Source organism: Chinchilla lanigera, unplaced genomic scaffold, assembly GCF_000276665.1.
Source record: "Chinchilla lanigera isolate Chin_1 unplaced genomic scaffold, ChiLan1.0 scaffold00081, whole genome shotgun sequence".
Taxonomy (NCBI): Eukaryota; Metazoa; Chordata; class Mammalia; order Rodentia; family Chinchillidae; genus Chinchilla; species Chinchilla lanigera.
Window position 1 is genome coordinate 335833 of NW_004955482.1, and position 20198 is coordinate 356030.

General features: G+C 46.3%; 1 protein-coding gene across 1 annotated transcript in view; it reads left to right on the forward strand.

Moving 5' to 3' along the window:
- Positions 1-18086, forward strand: part of Ankle2 (ankyrin repeat and LEM domain containing 2) — a gene marked incomplete in the record, with an annotated part of 31668 nt that extends 13582 nt beyond the window's left edge. The window contains 11 exon segments of the mRNA XM_005402948.2: positions 2697-2903; positions 3880-4073; positions 4147-4335; positions 9680-9802; positions 11446-11512; positions 12068-12240; positions 13186-13292; positions 14103-14293; positions 15888-16455; positions 17171-17302; positions 17697-18086. Of these exon segments, the coding sequence (XP_005403005.2) occupies positions 2697-2903; positions 3880-4073; positions 4147-4335; positions 9680-9802; positions 11446-11512; positions 12068-12240; positions 13186-13292; positions 14103-14293; positions 15888-16455; positions 17171-17302; positions 17697-17922 (2177 nt within the window).
- Between the last annotated feature and the right edge of the window lie 2112 nt (positions 18087-20198).

Below are 20198 nucleotides of genomic sequence, written 5' to 3' on the forward strand. Positions count from 1 at the left end.
ACACACACACACACACACACACACTACATGGAGGCCCTGGTTCAACTGCAGTGCCACGTACGTGTACACACACACACACACACACTACATGAAGGCCCTGGTTCAACTGCAGTGCCACGTACGTGTACACACACACACACACACACACACACACACTACATGAAGGCCCTGGTTCAACTGCAGAGCCACGTACGTATACACATACACACACACACACACTACATGAAGGCCCTGGTTCAACTGCAGTGCCACATACGTATACACATACACACACACACACAGATTAACCATTATTGGCATTGGCTGCCTTCCTGTGTTTTCTGTAAATCTATGAGGAAATTTAAAATTGTTGAGCATCTGAGCTCTATGGGTTTTGCCCCACTCACAAATACTGGCTGGGTGGTGGCATAGGCCTTTGGGACTTGGATTAGCCCCCCTTTTGGTTCATTTTAGACTGAATGCCATGGGTTAATGAATGTAATGGGCAGTGAACGCATAACTTTCAGGATCAAGAATAGGAATTTTTTTTAAGACAGGGTCTTGCTGGTAGTTTAGGCTGGCCTTGAGCTTGTGGCAGTCCTTTTGCCTTAGCCTGCCAAGTGCTGGGATTAATCTCATGCACTACCACCCTTGGTCAGGGAATAATAAAATTTATTTTAAATCCAAATCCAGCCGGGCATGGTGGTGCACACCTGTAATCCCAGCACTTGGGAGGCTGAGGCAGGAGGATCGTTGCAAGTTCGAGGCCAGCCTGGGCTACAAAGTGAGCTCAAGGCCAGCTTGAACTGCATCGAGACTCTGTCTCCAAAAGACAGAAAAAAAAAGAAAAAGAAAAATCCAACATTTTCAAAGTCCATGTTTGCAGTGCATAATAGTTACATTCACTGTGGGGAATTGGTATATGTACGTAGTGTATCCCATCCCTTTTTTGCCAGCACCAGATTCATTTATTTATTTTACAAGTCATATTAATTATCATAAACACAGATTAACAGCCAGACTAATAGGCCAAAAAATATAAAACACCTAAAACAATTATAGTAAATCAAGGTACACTTTTAGATACATTGACTATGCTGGATTATAATAACTTTCTTCTCTCTTTTTCTTCCTATTGTCTGTATGTTATTTTGTACTTCATATATTGGGTTTCTTCTTTCTTTTTTGTTTTTTTGAGGCAGTCTTGCTATATAGCGCAAGCAGGCCTCAAACTCTAACCCTATCCTCCTGCTTCAGCCTCCCAAGTGTTGGGATTATAGGCATGAGCCATCATGCTTGACTGCAATTGGGTTTCTTATATAAGAGAAACCATGCAATATTTAAGCTTGTGTGTCTGATTTACTTAACATTATGGTCTCAAGGTGCATCTATTTTTGTATCCTTTTTTATGGTAGAGTAGCACTTCATTGTATGTACAATGTAGGCTGCTTCCAAGGTTCAGCTGTTGTGAGTTGTGCTGCTATAAACATGGGTGTGCATGGATCACTGTGATGTGATCTCTTTAACTGTTCTGGGAAGATACCCAGAGGAGCTATAGCTGGGTATAACTATATTTTTTAATTTACTGAAGTGTACATACAGATGCACTTTTGTATTTCTATAAAAGTAGTACATAGAAGTGCAGGCTCAAAAGGAATGTATTTGTGAAACTTCGAAAATTCCCCTTCCAAACTGCGTTGCATTCTATCCAGAAAGGGAAAATTGGCAATGTTAGATCAGCTGCACCGTGTGCTACTGCACTTCCCATGGTGTCTGCCGGAATTCTCAGTATGGTTTTAGGCTGCTTGCCTTTCTCCTCTGATCAGTCTGTATTTGATGATGGCTTGTCATGTACATGGACCATTTTTATCAAGCAGTAGATAGTCACTATTCCATCATTTGTACTATTAGTAATAGTCCCGTACAAACTTGATTGTGATTCCCCTATAAGGTGTTGATATTTTTATATAATCAGAATGCCTTCTTCCTTTATGGCTTTATTAATAGACATCCTTTTATGGATATGCCTGAACATGCTTGGAAAGGCACACCCCATCCAAAATTATGCTTAAAATTCTTCGCCAGTGTTTTAAAAGTTTTTGAACTTACTTTTTAAATTGCTTTTTTTTAAAAACAGGATCTTGCTATGTAGCCCAGGCTGGCCTCAACTCATAGTGATCCTCTTGCCTCAGCCTACCGAGTGCTGGGATATTTTTTACTTTTATTTTTATTTTTATTTTTATTTTTATTTATTTATTTATTTATTTATTTTGAGACGGTCTCGCTATGTAGTTCAGGCCTTGAGCTCACTTTGTAGCCCAGACTGGTCTTGAGCTTGCAGCAGTCCTCCTGCCTCAGCCTCCTGAGTGCTGGGATTACAGGCATGTGCTACCATGCCTGGCTAAATTGATTTTTATTAGATCTTCAATCCATGACTGATTTCTTTCTTAGTATGGTATATTCTGTTGGGATTGGCATTACGTAGAAGTACACAGTGTCACATTTCTGCACACACACCTCTACGTGGTCAGACTTAGTAACTGGGTTCTTTTGGCTCAGGTCCTCTTCAAGACTAAAAATCTGAATTACCATATAAGAATAAAGTCAGGTTTTTGAGTAATGACTGTTTTGGTTGACTGTTAAACCCTGGGTGTAGTTAAGTGACTGGGGTTCCATTTACTCATCTCTGACTTTTCTTTGTTACTTTTCCCACCCAGAAAGAATCCATGTTTATGAAGATAAAAAGGAAGCACTGCAAGCTGTCAAAATGATCAAAGGATCCCGGTTTAAAGCTTTTCCAACCAGAGAAGATGCTGAAAAATTTGCTAGAGGAATTTGTGATTATTTTCCTTCTCCGAGCAGAGCCTCGTCCCCTCTGTCCCCTGTAAAAGTGGCTCCACTTTTCAGCAGTGGTGGGTGGAAAGGTAAACCAGGTGGCAGCTCCCTTTTGGTGTTATAGTTGTACTTACTCTGAAGTACCTTGTCTCCTCTGTTTTGATGATGACTGACTTGCTTTCTCCCTGTGGGGAATCTGGTATGGCAAGACATAGTGGTGGGACAGCCGAGGGGAAGGGTTGAAAGCTTGGTCTGGAGAGTGTCGGGGACAGGAGGATGGAGGTGAAGAGCAGAGGAAGGTGGAATAACCAGCCCCTTCCTGGCACCTTATCTCCCCTACCACCTGCTGGGGTCAAGGTCTTTTTGATGCTAAGAGCAGTCTCCTCCCCATCTGAAGCTGTACCTCCTTCCAGACCTGCTGGAGCTAAGCACCTGTGAGAACCAGAAATCCCGTTGCGTGCACTGCCCAGCTCAGTGCAGGCTCCTGTTCCATGGAAATGTGTGGCATGAGGATGACTGGAATACTTGAATATAAAGACACCTCAAGTGTGACTGATCCCTTGCCCACCAAAATTGACTGAGCTTCTTTCCTTCTTCCTTCCTTCCCTCCTTCTTTCTTTTTTTGGGTGTGTGGGGGGGGAGCTATAAATTGAACCCAGGGTCTTCTTTCTAAGCTGTATCCCCAGCACCACTCCCCTTTTTAACTGAGAAAAGGCGTCATTAAATTGCCCGGGATGATGTCAAATGTGCAGTCCTCCTAATTCAGCTTCCCAGAGTGCTGGGATTACAGGTATGTGCCACCATGCACAACTGACTTACTTTCTGAAACATTAAGTGCCCGCTGTTCAGAAGCTCTCCTGGCAGGAGTCCATCAGGGTCTGATGGTGTCTTGTGGTATGTGGGCCCTGCTGTGTTGGCAGGATGTGTGGCTATGTGTCTCCACTGTCACCCTCTATCACCTTCACTGCCAAGGGGTGCTGGGCCAAGGTGAGCTCACCCCTCAGTATGACTAAGAGTGGGCAAGATGTCTCTGAGGCTGAGTGTTCGTTTCTCTCTTGACAACAGATGGTTTGTGCTTCTCTGAATCAGAAACAATAAACAAAGAGGGAGCAAACAGTTACAAAAGCCCCCGCACACAGGACCTCACTGCTAAGCTGCGAAAAGCTGTGGAGCAGGGAGAAGAAAAGACCTTCTCTGACCTCATCTGGAGCAACCCCCGGTACCTGATTGGCTCAGGGGACACTCCAACTATTGTACAGGTGAGCCTACCTCCAGTACATTATGCTGCTGTGCACTCATGAAACCGGAACTCAGAACAGGGTTTTCTTCCAGGAAGGATGTAGGTACAATGTCATGCATGTTGCTGCCAAGGAGAATCAGGCATCTATCTGCCAGCTAACACTGGAGACTTTGGAAAACCCTGAGTTCATGCAGCTTATGTACCCAGATGATGATATGGACATGCTGCAGAAGCGCATCCGCTACCTTGTGGACCTGTATCTGAACACTCCTGACAAGGTGGTGAGTGTGCCCTGCAGCTGTGGAGGGAGCCTGGCATCCCTGGGAGTGGAGGTGTTCTTGGTTTCCATGCTGCCTCTGTGTGGAAGGTGTGTGGACAGTCAGGAGCAGAAGCAGATGTGTTGACATGGAGAGTGTAAACCAGCAGAATGCAAGGCCACTGATGGCTTCAGGTGCTCTACAGGGAACCAAGCCTTGTCAGGGGGGCACAGGCTCAGTGTGACAGGCAAGCAAATGCTGAAAGGTGTAGAAAGTGAGGTATAGCCGGGTGTGGTGCTGCACACCTGTAATCCCAGCACTTGGGAGGCTGAGGCAAGAGGATCGTCGAGAGTTGGAGACCAGCCTGAGCTACAGAGTGAGCTCAAGGCCAGCCTGAACTGCATAGTGAGACCCTGCCTCAAAAAGACAAAAAGAAAGTGAGGTAGAAAAAAAAAGTGCAGTAGAAAAAGTTCTGCTGTCCTTTATTTAAGTCTTTTTATATCCTTAATGTATTATTTTACCAAAGTTGTCATTAGGAATATTTCCTGTGAGTTTATTTTTATTTACTTACTTTGTGGTACTGGGACCTTTTATAAAAGGGGGAAATTTTGTAGCTCTTCACTCCCTCTTTGTTTATTGTTTCTGATTTGGACAAGCACAGACCATCTGTCATTAAGACAGAAATGAAGAGCCTCAGTCTCAGACATGTTCTTACCCACTCTGGGTCGTGTTCAGGGAGCATTAGGCTACATCCTCAGTCTTTTTTAAATTTTATTTTTTTTTTGTTGTTGTTGTTTGTTTGTTTTTTTTCCGGTACTGGGAATTGAACTCACCAGGAATCGAACTTGCGCTTGCTAGGCAGGTGCTTGCCGCTGAGCTAAATCCCCAGCCCTAAATTTTATTTTGAGAATTGGGCACAGTGGCACACACCTGTAATCCCAGCACTTGGGAGGCTGGAGCAGGAGGGATCACTGGAAGTTCAAGGCTGGCCTGTGCTATGTAGTGATAAGACTCCACCTCAAAAAGAACAAAAAATAGGGCTGGGAATTGAGTTCGATTCCCAGTACCGGAAAAAAACAAAACAAAACAAAAAAACCCAAAAAGAACAAAAAGTAAATAAATAAATTTTATTTTGAGACAGGTCTCAATAAGATGCTCAGGCCGGGCTCAAACTTGAAGTCCTCCTGCCTTGGCCTCCCAAGTAGCTGGGATTACTTGAAGATTATAGGTGGTCGCCACTGTGCAGCTCAAAAGCATGACTTTTAATGCATGCATAAGACTTAAGTAAGGGTTCTTTTTTTTTTTTTTTTTTTTGGTTTTTTGGTTTTTCTCCGGGACCGGGAACCGAACTCACGACCTTGCGCTTGCCAGGCAGGCGCTTTTGCCGCTGAGCTAAATCCCCAGCCCCCTAAGTAAGGGTTCTTGAAATATAAGAATTTATTTACATGATAGAGCCAAGGTCTTTGAATTCTCAGCAAAACCTAGGTTTGGGGAGTTATGAGTAGGAGCATGTGAGAGAAGCATGTGCTGTGTGGGGGTGTACCACGCCTGTAATCCCAGCACTCAGGAGGCTGAGGCATGAGGTTTGCAACTTCCAGTCCAGCCTGGGTAACGTAGCAATTTAGTGAGACCCTATCTCAAAATAAAAGAATAAAATGATGGTTGGGGATGTAACTCAGTGTAAAGGCCCTGTGTTCAATCCCCAGTACCACCAAGACAAAAAACAAACAACATCAAAAAAAATGGGCAATAATTTTGTTACTTGATAGTACATTGTAGATAACATACTGATTTACAGAATTAAGAAACAAGGATAATGTAAGAGGAAAAAACGGGCTGGGGATGGTGGTGCTGTTGTAATCCCAGCACTCAGGAGGCTGAGGCAGGAGGATTGCTGGGAATTCAAGGCTACCCTGGAATATATAGTAAGACCCTCTCTCAAAAAAAGAGAGACAGACAGAAGGGAAAAGCAGAGAAGTTTGTCCTAACCAGTAAAATCATTGAAAGGGAAGAGAAAGCAAGGGTCTGATGATGATGATAAAGAGAAGAAGTAGTTCTTCCCCTATTCTTAAACTCCTTTCTGATGTCAGTCAGACATTTGGTGGTTTCCATTCCTCCAAGCGGGCAGTCAGTCCTGTGGCAGACACCAGCTAGGTGTCCTGTAATTCAGTTAAATTCTAGCACTGGGTAGTCAAGTCCCAGAAGATTAACTGTCTCTTCAGATGCCACCCACGGCATGTGCTGTGACCAGTCAGCTGCAGATCAGGGTTCCTGTGACCCCTCCTTGTGAATTTGCTTACAGAACCCCTCTTACAAAGGATACAGAGGAAGGAATGCATAGGGCCAGGGTTGGGAAAGGGACGTGCAGATTTTACACCCTGATGGGGAGCTCTTCACGTGTTGTGGTGGGTTCTTTTTTCTTTTCTTTTTTTTTTGGTACCAGGACCCAAACTCAGGACCTTGCACTTGCCAGGCAGGTGCTTGTGCCACTGAGCTATCTCCCCAGCCCTGTGGTGGGTTCTTAGGGAGGATTTATTACATAGGCTTGATTAGCATCTCCAGTATGATTGATTGACTTCTAGGCAACTGGCCCACCCTATCTTGCAGCTGCCTCAGGTTTGGGAGGGCAGGCATGAGCATGTGAGACAGTTAGCCCTTGTCAGATTTTTAGGAATTCTAAGTTAGGAAACTGGAACCAGGGAAGGCTAAATATAAGCAGTCAGCCCTCTATCCAGGGTTCCATCACCACAGATTCAGCCAGCTATAGATCAAAAATATTCCGGAAAAAGTACGTCTACACTGAACATTGAAAGCTTTTTATTCCTTGTTCTTATTCCCCAGACAGCACAGTATAATAACTGCTGACATGGTGTTTGCATTGCATTTGTGGGATATTAACCCAGAGGTAATTTAGGTATGAAGGTTGTGTGTTGTGTATGCTTATGTGTGATTATATCTAAATAATCTAGAGGTTATGTATGTACACATACGGTTATGGGGAAGTACTGCGCCATTTTCCATGAGTATCTGGAGATTTTGGTGTCTTGGGGAAGGTGACGACTCATGGACCAACCTCCCGAGGACATGAAGGCACAACTATGTCCCATATCAGAGAGGGTTACAGAGAGCAGCAGTGAGCATAGAACAGGAATGAAAGAACCAGATCAAAGTAGGAATAACAGTAACTCAAAGGGTAACAGCTGGAGTAAGCAAGGATATGAGGCTTGATTAGGACAGTCAGCAAGTGTGTATTTATAGATGTGATTTAAAAAAAACCAAAACAAAAAACGGTGAGCCCTACAGAAATACCTGCTTAGGTCCAGGGATATCGCTCAGTGGCACAGCACCTGCCTGGCAGGTGCGAGGTCATGAGTTTGATTCCTGGTACCAAATAAAATTAAAAGAAAAAGAAAGAAGAAATACCTGCTTATTTCTTAACATCATGTAGCATTCACAGAAAATGTATATGTATTTGAATTAGAGTAGTAAGAAATTGTTAGATGTGCTGGGCATTTGGCTTAGTGATAGAGCAGTCATCTTGTATGTGGAAGGCCATGAGTTCAGTACCCAGCAAGGCAAATGCACATGAAATTAGAAGTGTTGGGTCACATTCATTTATTGTAATCCTGAAGGTAGAAGTTATTAAAATGTTTAACAAAATACCTTAGCCCTGTAGAAATCTTGGGGTCTGTGAGGAATGTGAATTGGTGTGGGGCTGGGGGTACAGCAGAACATGGGGAGCACAGGAGCAAGGGGTATGGGACATTGGGGACAGTTCCTGTGGAGAATCAAGGTGTGAGGTAGAGGTGTGGGGACAGTTCCTATGGAGAATCAAGGTGTGAGGTAGGGGTGGGGGGACATCCCCTGTGTGGATGCAGGGGTGAAGGGCAGCCAGCTGACTGGGGTGTTGGTTGTGGGGCAGGCAGAAGTGCGTGTGTGTGTGTGTGTGTGTGTGTGTGTGTGTGTGTGTGTATGGCCATACTATGTCCTTGCAATGCAGCAGAGGGACTGGGGAGTAGACAGAGTATTGGTGAAATTAGGGACCATGGCATCTCAGTTGTCCAAGGTAGAAGGTGAACTGGAGGATTCAACTGTACCTGGAGCAGAACTGGGTTCACTTGCTGATGTCTGGTCTCCAGGCACTCTGCTTTAAGCTCCAGTTGAATCATGGCCAGACTGGGTATCCTTGAGTCTAGTCCATTATGGATGAAGCTGCCACCCCTAAAAATAGGAGCAGGTGTAGTCAGAGCAGTGGAGCCTGGGGTGGCAGCCACCAGCCTCTGTAGGTGTGCTGTCCTGGAGCACGACATGGGCAGACATGAGAACCTTGGCTACTCACAGATCAGTGGGGTCCCAGTGAGGCCTGGGAGATGGGTATGGGTGCAGGCTGCAGGGCTCCAAGTGTCTGGTGCCCTGGGCTGGAAGGAATTAAGAGCTTGAGTGTGGCATCCCTGGTCATTGGAGGGAACAACAGGAACAAGTTCCCAGCAGGTAGGTGGAGGTGAGTTCTGGGGGTGCTGGCCCTGCAGATCTCAAGCTCGGGGCGCTGTGCCATATATTCACTGGTCTGGAGGTGATCTGAGGATGAAGAGGGAAGGAAGTCATATCTGTGGGGAGCACGGGGTGCTGTGGAGCCCTGGGCTACTTAGCATGAGTGGATGTGAGAGTATCAACTGGAAAATGTCATGGTATGGTGGCCTGAGGTCAGAGTGTCCCATGTACTGTGGTGTTCACCACCACGCTCCAAGGAGCCCAGACAAGGTCTATGAGCTTTGTTTTATTTTATTTATTTTTTTGGTACTGGGAATCGAACTCATGACCTCGCGCTTGCCAGGCAGGTGCTTGCACCACTGAGCTACATCCTCGGCCCTATGAGCTTTGTTTTAATCTGGATGGTGCCTTCCAAACTTACCTCACTGCTGGTCACATGACATGGTACTGGCCATGACACAGAGAAGCTACAGTTTACAGAGCACCTTCAGTCAGAGGCTCTGGCTAGGCCCAGGTCCCTGGTGTCGGGATACAATAAGTCAGGTCCCCAGTGTCGGGGGGGCGGGCAGTATACTGGGTCCTGCACAGAGTGGACAGTGATGGCACTCAGGTACGTATCAAGTGTAACAGCAGTTCTTTTTGCAGTCTTTTTTTGTTGAGGCTTTTAAAGAAATACCCATTTTCACCTTAGAGAGCAGTTGTGTGAATGTGAGTGTATTTTTTTGTGTTTTTTTTTTTCAATTCCTTATGCAATTCAGGCTGGTCTTGTCTGCACGAAGTGGCCTCCTGAGTGCCTGGATTAGAGGTGTGCATCTCTGCATCCAGTTGAATGTAAACAAGCTGACTGACAGTTGTGCTTCCTCTGTGCCTGTTCTAGGGGTATGACACACCGCTGCATTTTGCTTGTAAGTTTGGGAATGTGGATGTGGTCAACGTGCTTTCTTCACACCCTTTGATTGAGAAAAAACCAAAGAATAAATATAACAAAACACCCGAAGAGGTAAGTACAGTAATTGATTACTCTCTAGTGTTAGAAATCACTATTAAATGTGATTACTGTCTAGTGTTAGAAACAAAAATATGCAGATGTGTAGCCTATGTTCATAGCTGCAGGAAGGTTAGCACTGGGTCTCTTTGAATTGTGCTGCAGAGCTCTGGTCGCTGGGAAGAGGTGAAGGCAGAGTCTGTCCAGCTCCAGGGAAGGAGCTGACCCGGTTTGCTGATTTCATTTTCCTGAAACTGGTGGTCAGTTGTTCTGAACAGCTCAGTCTTTCATCATTTTCTCTCTGAATACCTCAGCTGACCAGGTTCAGAGAGAACAGAGCTATTGATGATGGTGGTAGTAATGGTGGTGGTGAAGGTGATAATGATGGTGATGATAGTGATGGCAGTGATGGTGATGGTGGTGGTGACGCAATAATGATGATGGTGCTGGTGGTGATGATGATGGTGAGGATTCTCAATGCAGCTCTTGTGTTCAACTCAGTATATACCAGGTACTGTGCCAAGCCCATTGTCCTGATTCTCACATGACCATCAACCTTGTGAAGAAAGCCTCTTCATGATCCATAGCAGTTGAGCAACCTGAGATGTGCAAGAGAAAACTGTATACAGGATAACTTAAAGACTACTTTGAGGACCAGGCACTGTACTTGTCACATGACCTGAACTTAGCAGCCCTCAGAATTGAAACCTGGAAAGACCGTGAAGCCCCGTGGGGCTCCTTTGCATCTGCTGTTGTTACATCAGTGAAGCCCACTGAAATGAAAGAGAACTGGGATCATGCCTGTTTTCCCAGCATTCAATTCTGAGCCCAGCCTGGGAAACTTAGGCAATGCTAGACCAGAATGGACTATATAACATGACTTTCTCAAAAAAAAACAACAGTGACAACAGCAACATAAATAAATAAATTAATTAATTAACTAAAAGCTGAAGAAGAAGGATTTTTTTTTTCTGTCTTTTTGAAACAGGGTCTCACTATGCAGTTCAGGCTGGCCTTGGGCTCGCTTTGTAGCCCAAGCTGGTCTTGAACTCCCAACGATCCTTCTGCCTCAGCCTCCCGAGTGCTAGGATTACAGGTGTGTGCCACCATACCCGGCCTAAGAAGAAAATTTTATAGCTGAAAATTATTTTGCATGTATATAACTCAACTTTGTTTTTCCAGGACTGGGGATTGAACTCGGGCTTTGCACTGAGTGACATTTGCTTTTGTTTTGAGACAAGGTATCACTGAGTTACTAAATTGTCCAAGCTGGCCTCAAACTTTTGATCCTCCTGTTTCAGCCTACCCTGCAAAGCTGGGATTACAGGCGTGCACTAGCACGTCCAGCTTGTGTGTATGTTTTGTGTGTATTTTTTCAGTATAAAATGCTACTTAGCTCTTTAAAATAAAATTTAAAAAAAAAAAAAGAAAACAAAAAAAAATGCTACTTAGTTGTCAGGTGTGGTGGTGCATGCCTATAATCCCAGTACTTGAGGGACTGAGGCAGGAGGATCCCCACAAATTGGAGGCCAGCCTGGACTCCATAGTGAGTTCAAGTCCAGCCTGAACTACAGAGCAAGACCTGTCTCAAAAAAAAAAAAAAAACCTGCAATAAAATAAGATTTGAAGTTCTCACATCCTGTGTTTTCTTGTAATAGGTAATTTGTGAAAGAAACAAAAGTAAACCTGTAGAACTAAAAGAGAGGATCAGAGAATATTTACAGGGTGAGTTGGGGAGTCTCCAGGCCTCTGCCTTGAGTTAGGGTTAGGGTGGGCTGGGAAGAGGGGTGCGTGCAACCTATTAACTGTGCTCATATAAGCTCTGCTGTGTGCCAGTCTTGTTTCCCTCCTGCTTCAATCTTCCATCTTCCTGGCATACCTTCTGCTTCCCTTCCCACCACACCCTGTTAGGGATGTAAGGACTGGGGATTAAATCCAGGGCCTTTGCACTGAGCTACATCCCTGGCCCTCTTTTTATTTTTTGAGAGAGGGTCTTACTAAGTTGCTCAGACTGGGCTGGAACTTATAATCTTCCTGTGTTGGCCTCCCAAGTTCCGAGATGAGAGTGTACGCCACATGCCTGACTCCTTTCCACTTCTTTTAGTGGAGGAGGAGGGTGCGCTCAGAGTTAAGTGGGGCCCAAACCTGTCTTGGCTCTGGTCCCAGCCCAGACTGCACAAGACTACCTGGTTCCTCTGACATTTCCCTTATCATTCACCAGCCCTGGAGACAGCCAGGGAGCAGGAGCCAGAGACTGCTGCTGATCCGTCTTTCTCCCAGGTCACTACTACGTGCCGCTTCTGAGAGCAGATGACACCTCCTCTCCTGTCATTGGGGAGCTGTGGTCCTCAGACCAGACAGCTGAGGCCTCGCCTGGTAGCTGCTGTGGAGCCAATCCCCGCGACCCTGTGCTGACCCTGAGGGCCTTCGCGGGGCCCCTGAGTCCAGCCAAGGTGAGCTCTGGGATCTTCTCAGCCACCCCGGTGTCCCCACACAGCCTGCTCTTAGAGACCAAGTCCTATGGCCTGCAGTCAGTTGTACCAAGGGTGGTGCTGAGGCTGCGGAACATGCCATGCTGCTCATGTGGGCTGGGCGTGCAGGAGCCTGAGAAGTCAATACCTGGCTCTCCCTTGCTCTGTGTGCCTGTCCTGTCCAAACTGTGTCCAGCCTAGTGAGGTCCCTTCTGGACCCAGCTCCCCATGCCTGCAGCCCCTGCACCTCTTCCCAGACATTCCTGGCATCAGCTGCCTTCCCTGGAGGCTCCGCTTTGTCCCCAGGCCTCACCTTTGGGCTCTGCTCATTCTTGAAGTTCATGTGGGTCCCAAATAGTGGAGGTGTGGGGTCAGAGGTTATACATGTTGTTATGCCCAGTTGATAACTAACAGTTCCTTCTGAACTGTTTTGTACTCTGACATATATCATGGCTTGGTAGACAATTGTGGAATGAGCAAGGCACAGTGGCATGCACCTATAATCCCAGCTGCTTGGGAGGATGAGGCAGGAAAATCTCAAATGTGAGGTCAGCCTGGGCAACTTCTGAGACCTTGTCTCAAAACAGGAAAAAAATAGTTTTTTCTCTAAATGACGAGTTATTTGCCACTACTGAAATGGCTCCAAAATTTGGTGGGACAATTAGGATTAGATAAGCTGCATTCAGCATAAAACTTGGGTGGCTCAAGAGAAAGCAACACATACTTTCTTATGTGATAGGAAGAAAGGCGTATGTGCCACTTGGGGTGGCAGCTCTGTGATGCTTGCTGTCCTGAGGGTGGGGCCTCCTGTTTGGGATTCTGGGCCCCATGGCTGTGGGATCAGTATAGATGCCATGGCACTGGTGGCTGAGCATCCTGGGTGAGCTACACTGGCCACATAGGTCTCAACATGTTTTTTCTTCATAGGCAGAAGATTTTCGAAAACTCTGGAAAACGCCACCTCGAGAGAAAGCAGGCTTCTTCCACAGTGTCAGGAAGTCTGATCCAGAAAGAGGCATTGAGAGAGTAGGAAGGTACAGGGAAGCCGAGTTGGGTGTAGTGTCATTTGCAGTGTGACTGTGTGTTGAGACTGATGATGATGAATGTAATTAGAACTGCTTTAAAGTATGGTGGCCAGAAAGGATTTTCTGGGAGATCATAGAGCCTTTGCATTGAGGACAGATTACTTGCAAATGTTGTTTACACTCAAGTTTACTTTGTGCAATTTTAAGGTAAGACAGTTCCTTCCCACTGCTTAGGGCAGTTCTCGGATCGTAATATTTTATAGAAAGTGCTATGTGGACCATGTTTCCTTGGGAAATAAAGAAAACAATAAAATATTTAAGTTAGGAGCCAGGGGTGTGACTAGAAACTAGTAGAAAAAGTCCTTGAAGAAATCCCACAGCCACAAAGCTAAAAATCTGATACAATCAAACAAAACTTAATCAGATTCTTTAGAACCTTATTAAAAAGTAGCCCAGTTTGAGGCTTATAGCTTAAACCTGCAAATGCCTTCTGGATTTTTGGTTCCTGGCCACAGACTTGTGCTGGTAGATGTGACCATGTGGCCTCACCCAGGGAGGCTGGTGAGAACTCTCAGGTACTGGCTCCTCGATTGCTGGGTGTGATTCACTCCATCCTGGAGCAGCTTCTCCAGACTGCTGGGTCTCCAGAGTGGTGAGGAAACCCAAAGTTCAGTTAGCTCCAAGTTTAGATAAAAAAAAATATACCCAGGATTTTGAATATTGCTTTGGCACTTGGAGCAGCAAGTGGCTATCTTCTGTACAGTCAGTTCTATGGGTGTTCTTGTATTTTCTCAGCTATTACTTGTGTATTCCTTACAGGGAGCTCGCTCATGAGCTAAGGATTCCCTGGGCCGAATACTGGGAATTTCTGGGCTGTTTTGTGGATCTGTCTTCCCAGGAGGGCCTGCAGAGACTAGAAGAGTATCTTGCTCAACAGGAAATGGGCAAAAAGGCGCAACAGGAAACAAGAGAAAATGAAACCTGTCCCAGAGAGAAAGCCTTCACCTCTGGTGAGCAAGCATGGTCCAAGGTGGCCCTGGCCCCATCGGAAGCATCCATCTGTGACCCTTTTCTCTTCTCTGCCTCTTGTGTTTTTATTGTTAAAATGGGCAACTTGCCTTCAGGCTGGTGTCGCGAGGGATGCGTGGGTGTGTATGCGTGTGTGAGTATGTGTATAGGTGTCTATGAGAGGAGAAGAGTAACGAAGAGCATTGTTGCTACTTCTGGCTTCGTCTCCTTCCCCAAAGTTGAGTAAGATTCACTCTGTGCTGGTTTGTTTTGTTTTTTTTTCTGTTCTGTTTTTTAAAAACATGTAAGACCTGTAATATTTGAGAGCTTGTGTTTCTATACATGTTTTCTAGATACTCTCTATATTTGAATACATCAAGTGCTGTCAGGAAAAGGACAAGGGGGACACTTTCCAGCATGCTCGGGTGTTTATTAGACCCTTAGGAGCACAAAAAGTTGATGGAATGATTGGAACAGGTTAATCTGTGTGAAGCTTAGGAGTAACTCATGACACAATAACATTAGAAAAGAGCTGGTCTGAAGTGCAGCTCAATAGTAGAGTGTGCTTAGCACGCATGATGCCGTGGTTCCACCTCAGCGCAGGGTATGGGGGGATATAAATGATCCTTAAATATTAGTAAGAAAAAGATATCAGTGCCCGGAAGTGAAATGTGCAAAGGAGAAGAAATTCCCCAAAGGAAATAAAAGCAGGCACCTCACTCCTTATAACAAACAAGAGCTGTAAAGCACAGTGAGGGAGGGCTGCGTGATACAGTGTGGTGTGGGCGCTGCCGCCTGCCTGGATCTGCCAGGAGCTGTGCGGTCTCTGGATAGATGCCAGTCGGCCTGGTCCAGAGTCTCGGGAGGAGAGGACTAGGGGTACCTGAATACCCCAAGGCAGCATGGCTCCCTTCTCCAACAGTATCAGACTGATTTGGTAAACTAAACTGTTCTTACACAAAATTTAAAATCCTGCTTTTAAAGAGTAATGAATGATGTGGAAAAAGGTTTACAATTAATGAGGAAAAAAAAGCAAAACTGCTTAATTTTTTGTAAGTGTATTTGCACAAAGTAGATATATTTGCATAATAATTACTTGCATAAGAGCATATTAATTTAAGCTGGGCATGGTGGCACATGACTGTAATCCTAGCACTCAGGAGGCTGAGGCAGGAGGGTAGCTGTAAGTTCGGGGCCAGTTTGGACTACATAGTGAGTTCAAGGCCAGCCTGAGCTACACAATGAGATACTGTCTCAAAAATAATAATAATATTAATAAGATGCATTTTCCTGAATAGCACTTGGCAGTGTTCAACCAAATGGCTGCTGTCTTGACAAGGAAACAGTCTTTCCCTTAAGTAGGCACAGTACTGCTCCCCAGTGACTTCCTCATAGAATTGTGGGAGCCCAGCAGATCAGAAAACTGGTGGCCTGGGCTGCTTCCAGCCCTCCTCCTCCTCCTCTTTCCTGCTTTGAGGGAAGAGTGGCCCGGAAGTTTTGTTTCTGTTAGTGGGGCCATGTGCCTGTCCCAGGAGAACTTGGTCCTTCCCAGCTTGCACAGTGGGGTCCACAGTGTGTCTGCTTTATCGCCCACAGGCCATGAGAAGCAGTGTTGCAACTCCATTTCCGTGGGGGCATTTCTAGATGGGGATGGTGACGTGAGCCTAGAAGAAATGAAAAATCGGCAGAATAGAGCTCAAAACCACAGCCAGCCCAAGGCTGATGCATTCAGAAACTTGGAGCCTGGTGCTAAGGCAGACTGCATGGGAGCTTCAGGCCCATGCCACTCAGTCCCAAATGGGCTCTGCTGTCCCCCAAGTCCCAGCAGGGCCCTATGCAGAAGACCAGAGGCTCCTGGAGCAGAGCAGGCCCTTCTGTCACATGTCTCCGGTTTGATGCTTGAGTTCAATAAACTGAATTTGCAAAATCAAGGTGGTAGCCTTTCCAAGACACCAAATACAGATAAGAATACAAAAGATAAGATAAAGAACACAGTAGAAAATGGCTTGTCAGCACCTGCCGCTGCTGCAGACAAACTCAGAAATAACCAAACAGGGGCAGAAAGTGATGTATCAGCTGTGATGGCTACGATGTCCTTGGATTCCGAGTCCCAGGCTGTGCCAAGCCCTGTGACCAACCCTACCGGCAGACTTTTCCTTTGTGGGTAAGTGTGGGACCCTGTGTGCAGTTCTCTAAAGCCTCCTGTATTCCCACAGTGTGACATAGTTGGCAGGTTCCTGTCTCTGTCATGCTTAGGTAGCTTGGGTAGCGTGTCCAGCCGGACAGGCTGATCCTAGTGCTGGCTGTCACTCGCCAGGAAAGGAGAGGCCTCCAGACTATTGGGTAGGTCCTAAGAATGTGGTTTATGTTAGGGAACCACATGCAGCAGGGCATGCAAAGCTGCAGTGGGGACCTGGCTGTGTCCTGGAGGCAACCCTGCCACCCTTGTGCTCTCACCACAGCACAAGGGACCCATAGTCCTCAGCTGGTGCTTGAGCCTTGGGATGGCTTCGTGGGCTCTCCACTCAGGCCAGGTTGATTCTCACACACCATTCTGCTCATTTGCTGGATGCTTACATGAAAAATGCAGTGAGATACACTGGCCATGGTGGTACACACCTGGAATCCCAGCACTTGGGAGGCTGAGACAGGATCACACATTTGAGGTCAGCCTGGGTTGTATAGCAAGACTTTGTCTCAAAAAATATATAAAAGTAAGAATGCAGTAATGTTTTAAAAGTCTTTTTTTTTTTTTTTTTTTTTCTTCCGGTACCAGGAATCGAACTCACAACCTTGTACTTGCCAGGCAGATGCTGTGCCATTTTTTTAAATTGAGGCTGTTTTTGCCTGTTCTTGTATCTCTTTGCTGTGCATTCTAGAGAGGAGCCATGCAAGCTGGACCAGGATGTCCTGGCAGCTCTGCAGGGTGTGGACATCAACCCTGATCAGTACCCGGGCGTGCATCGGTGGAGGAGCGCTGTCCTGTGCTACTTGCCTGCAGACAGGCAGAGGTGCAATGCGGGGGGCACTGTAAAGAGTGGGGTGTGGAAGGCCAGGTCACTCGTGGGTGCTCTGTCACACAGCTATACCCCCCGGCAGGCTGGTGCATGATTTGTCCCTGACAGGGCCTGGGTTCCCATGCACAAGACAGGTCTCCAGCAGGACAGACACAGGGTGAGCATGGTATTGTGAGCCAAGGGTGCAGGGGCAACATCCAGGGCTCGAGGGCAGCATGGTGTTGGTTTTGTGTGGCAGATCCCTAGGATCTGGGTCTAGAAGCACCTCCTTTGCACTGTGGTGGCTCCTCCCACCTTGTCTCTGTCCTGAGCTCCTGCCCATTCTCATGAATCTCCTGCTAGCTACACTGGCGCACCTGTGCTGAGTGATCTTTTTATGTCTCCCCAGTTGGCCAAGCCCTGCACTGAAAGGAAAACTCAAGTGTCAGCTGTCAGACCTCTGCATCCCCGACAGCAGCAGCCCAGGGCGAAGGGCTCCAGCTGGCGGCAGCCCTGGGAGGCCTGGCCATGCTCCTCACTCCCCCAGCCTGGGCAGCCCTGGGCCCTACAGCCCTGTGCGCGGGCGCCTCCTGCACCGGACAGTGGTCCCCGGAACCCAGCTTGCAGTCCCGTAGAGGGCGCTCATTCCCTTCTCCGCTTTCAAAGGAAGAGGGAGATGTACTTATTGGTAAGATTTTGTAAAGGAGCATATTCTGAGTAACGTACAGTCTGCACTTGCAGGGTACAGGGATTTAGAAATGCAAATGTTCTACAAAGAAGTAAAAATCAGTGATGTCTTGGAAGAAGCTGTCAACAGCCCCCTGAAATATGGATCTTGTATACATACTGTCCATGTGGCAATAACAACTTCAGGTGCAGTCAGTGGGTTACCTGTGGTACCCCACCGACTGCACTCAAGATCCACATGAAGATGGCTGCATTCGGCCCCCTTCTACCAGACCACCTTCCTAGTGGATGATGACGGCGCCCTGTGGCTTTCCACCTGTTGGCAGCAGAGAGCAGATGAGCTTAACCATCGCAGCCTCAGGGTTGGAAACTTTACTGACCAGAAGAAGCTGGGTGTGGTGATACATGCTCATGATCCCAGCACTGGGGAAGCTGAGGCAGGAGTATCACCATGAGTTTGAGGCCAGCCAGGGCTACACAGTGAGTTCATGGTCATTCTAGATTGCCTAGCAAGACCCTGTCTCAAAAAATCAAAACAGGAAAGAGCATTGTGCCGCTGCTGAGAACCAGTTCTGAGTCATTTCCATTCGTTTAGCCTTCTCCCCAGCACTGACCCCAGAGGCTGTGGTCACAGAGTATTAGGGAAGTCAGTGTGTGTCCATTGCCATCCCCTGGGGGAGATGCCTCTGTGGACACCTGAGGTCTGGTCCAGAACAAGTTCTATGTCCCACCTCAGCCAGCCTCAGTGCCTTCTGTAAAGCAGTTCGAATTTTCCAGACTTTATTGTTTGAGAATATACAATGATAGTAAGTATAAGAAAGATTTTTTTCTTTCATAAAATTTCTGAATTGAGCCAGGGATATAGCTCAGCAGCACAGTGCCTCCAGGTGAGCATAAGGTACTGAGTTCAATTCTCAGTACCAAAAAAAAAAAAATTCTGAGTTGAAACATGCTTTAAAAAAAAGCTTATTTCTTGTTACAAACAGGTCAAACATACTGGAATTGAGATTTCATTTTTAAAACTAAAGTTTGTTACATGAGTGTTTTCATTTGCTGTGTAGCAGACAAGATCTGAGTATAAGAAACAAATAGTTCATTCTAAGAACAACTGTATTTTAAAAAGCATCTTTGTTCTCAGAACATGATTATACTTAGTGATGATCTCTTTACATTCTTATATCATCTTGTATGTTGTAAATATCAAATAGAAATTAAAATACTGTTTTTGCCTTGGTTTTGTAGATGCCCATTCTGTGAAGCTGCAAGCCCCTTAGGACTGTTTTTCTGCTTTTGTGAGACAGGGCAATACATATCCCCCTGAACACTGTCACCTGGGTGATGTGTCCTTTTAAAACCACTTCATGGAATAAATTATTTTTACACTGTGTTTTCACAAAGCACCTTTACTTGTGTCTGGGTATAAGGTCCTTTTTAGTAAACCTGTGGCAGTATTTTGATGAGCTAGTGGTATGTTGTTTGCTGTTTGTTGAGACAGCGTCTCATCTGGGCTCCAGCGATTCCCACCTAAGCCTCTAAGTGCTAGGACTGCAGGTGCTGCACCATACCTGGCTTACTGGCTGCTGTTTTTGCCCCCTTGTTTCCTTACACAGTTGTGGAAAACTTTTTGTGTCTAATAAACTAATGCACATTTTGCAGCTGCACTTGGCAGTGGCAGGCCTTTCTGCAAGGGTAACAGTGTGTGTCTGTTTCAGAGGTACTGTCAGACACCCCAAATCCCCACTGTTTTTTTAATTTTGTTTTGGGGAAAAGCCAGCCAGGGTGCTGCTAATTGATGTGCCCACCACGCCAGCAGAGACCACACCCAGAACCGTCCATGGCTGCGGCAGATATGGTTATGACAAGAGGTCAGGGCAGTGTCGGCCTCTTCTATTGGTGACGCTTGCCCCTGTCCAAGTCACACCTGCTATCTGGCTTACTGGTCATACATGTTCTCTTCCCTGCTGTTTCACAGGCAAGTATTTTGGAATAAACAGCAACATAGTGGTCATAGGGAGCCAGCTGCCACTTAGTGTAGATACTGCCCCCTCAGCCATTTTATCTAGGTCCTCAAGGTTTGTTACCAGTGCTCCCGAGCCTGTAGTTAATTGTCCATCACCAAAGGCACAGCTTCCTCCCAGCTCTACAGGCAGGGAATTTCCCTCTGTCACTGGGCCTCTGCCTGGAGCTGTCCACCCCTCCTGCTAAGGCTTGTTGGGCACCAGGC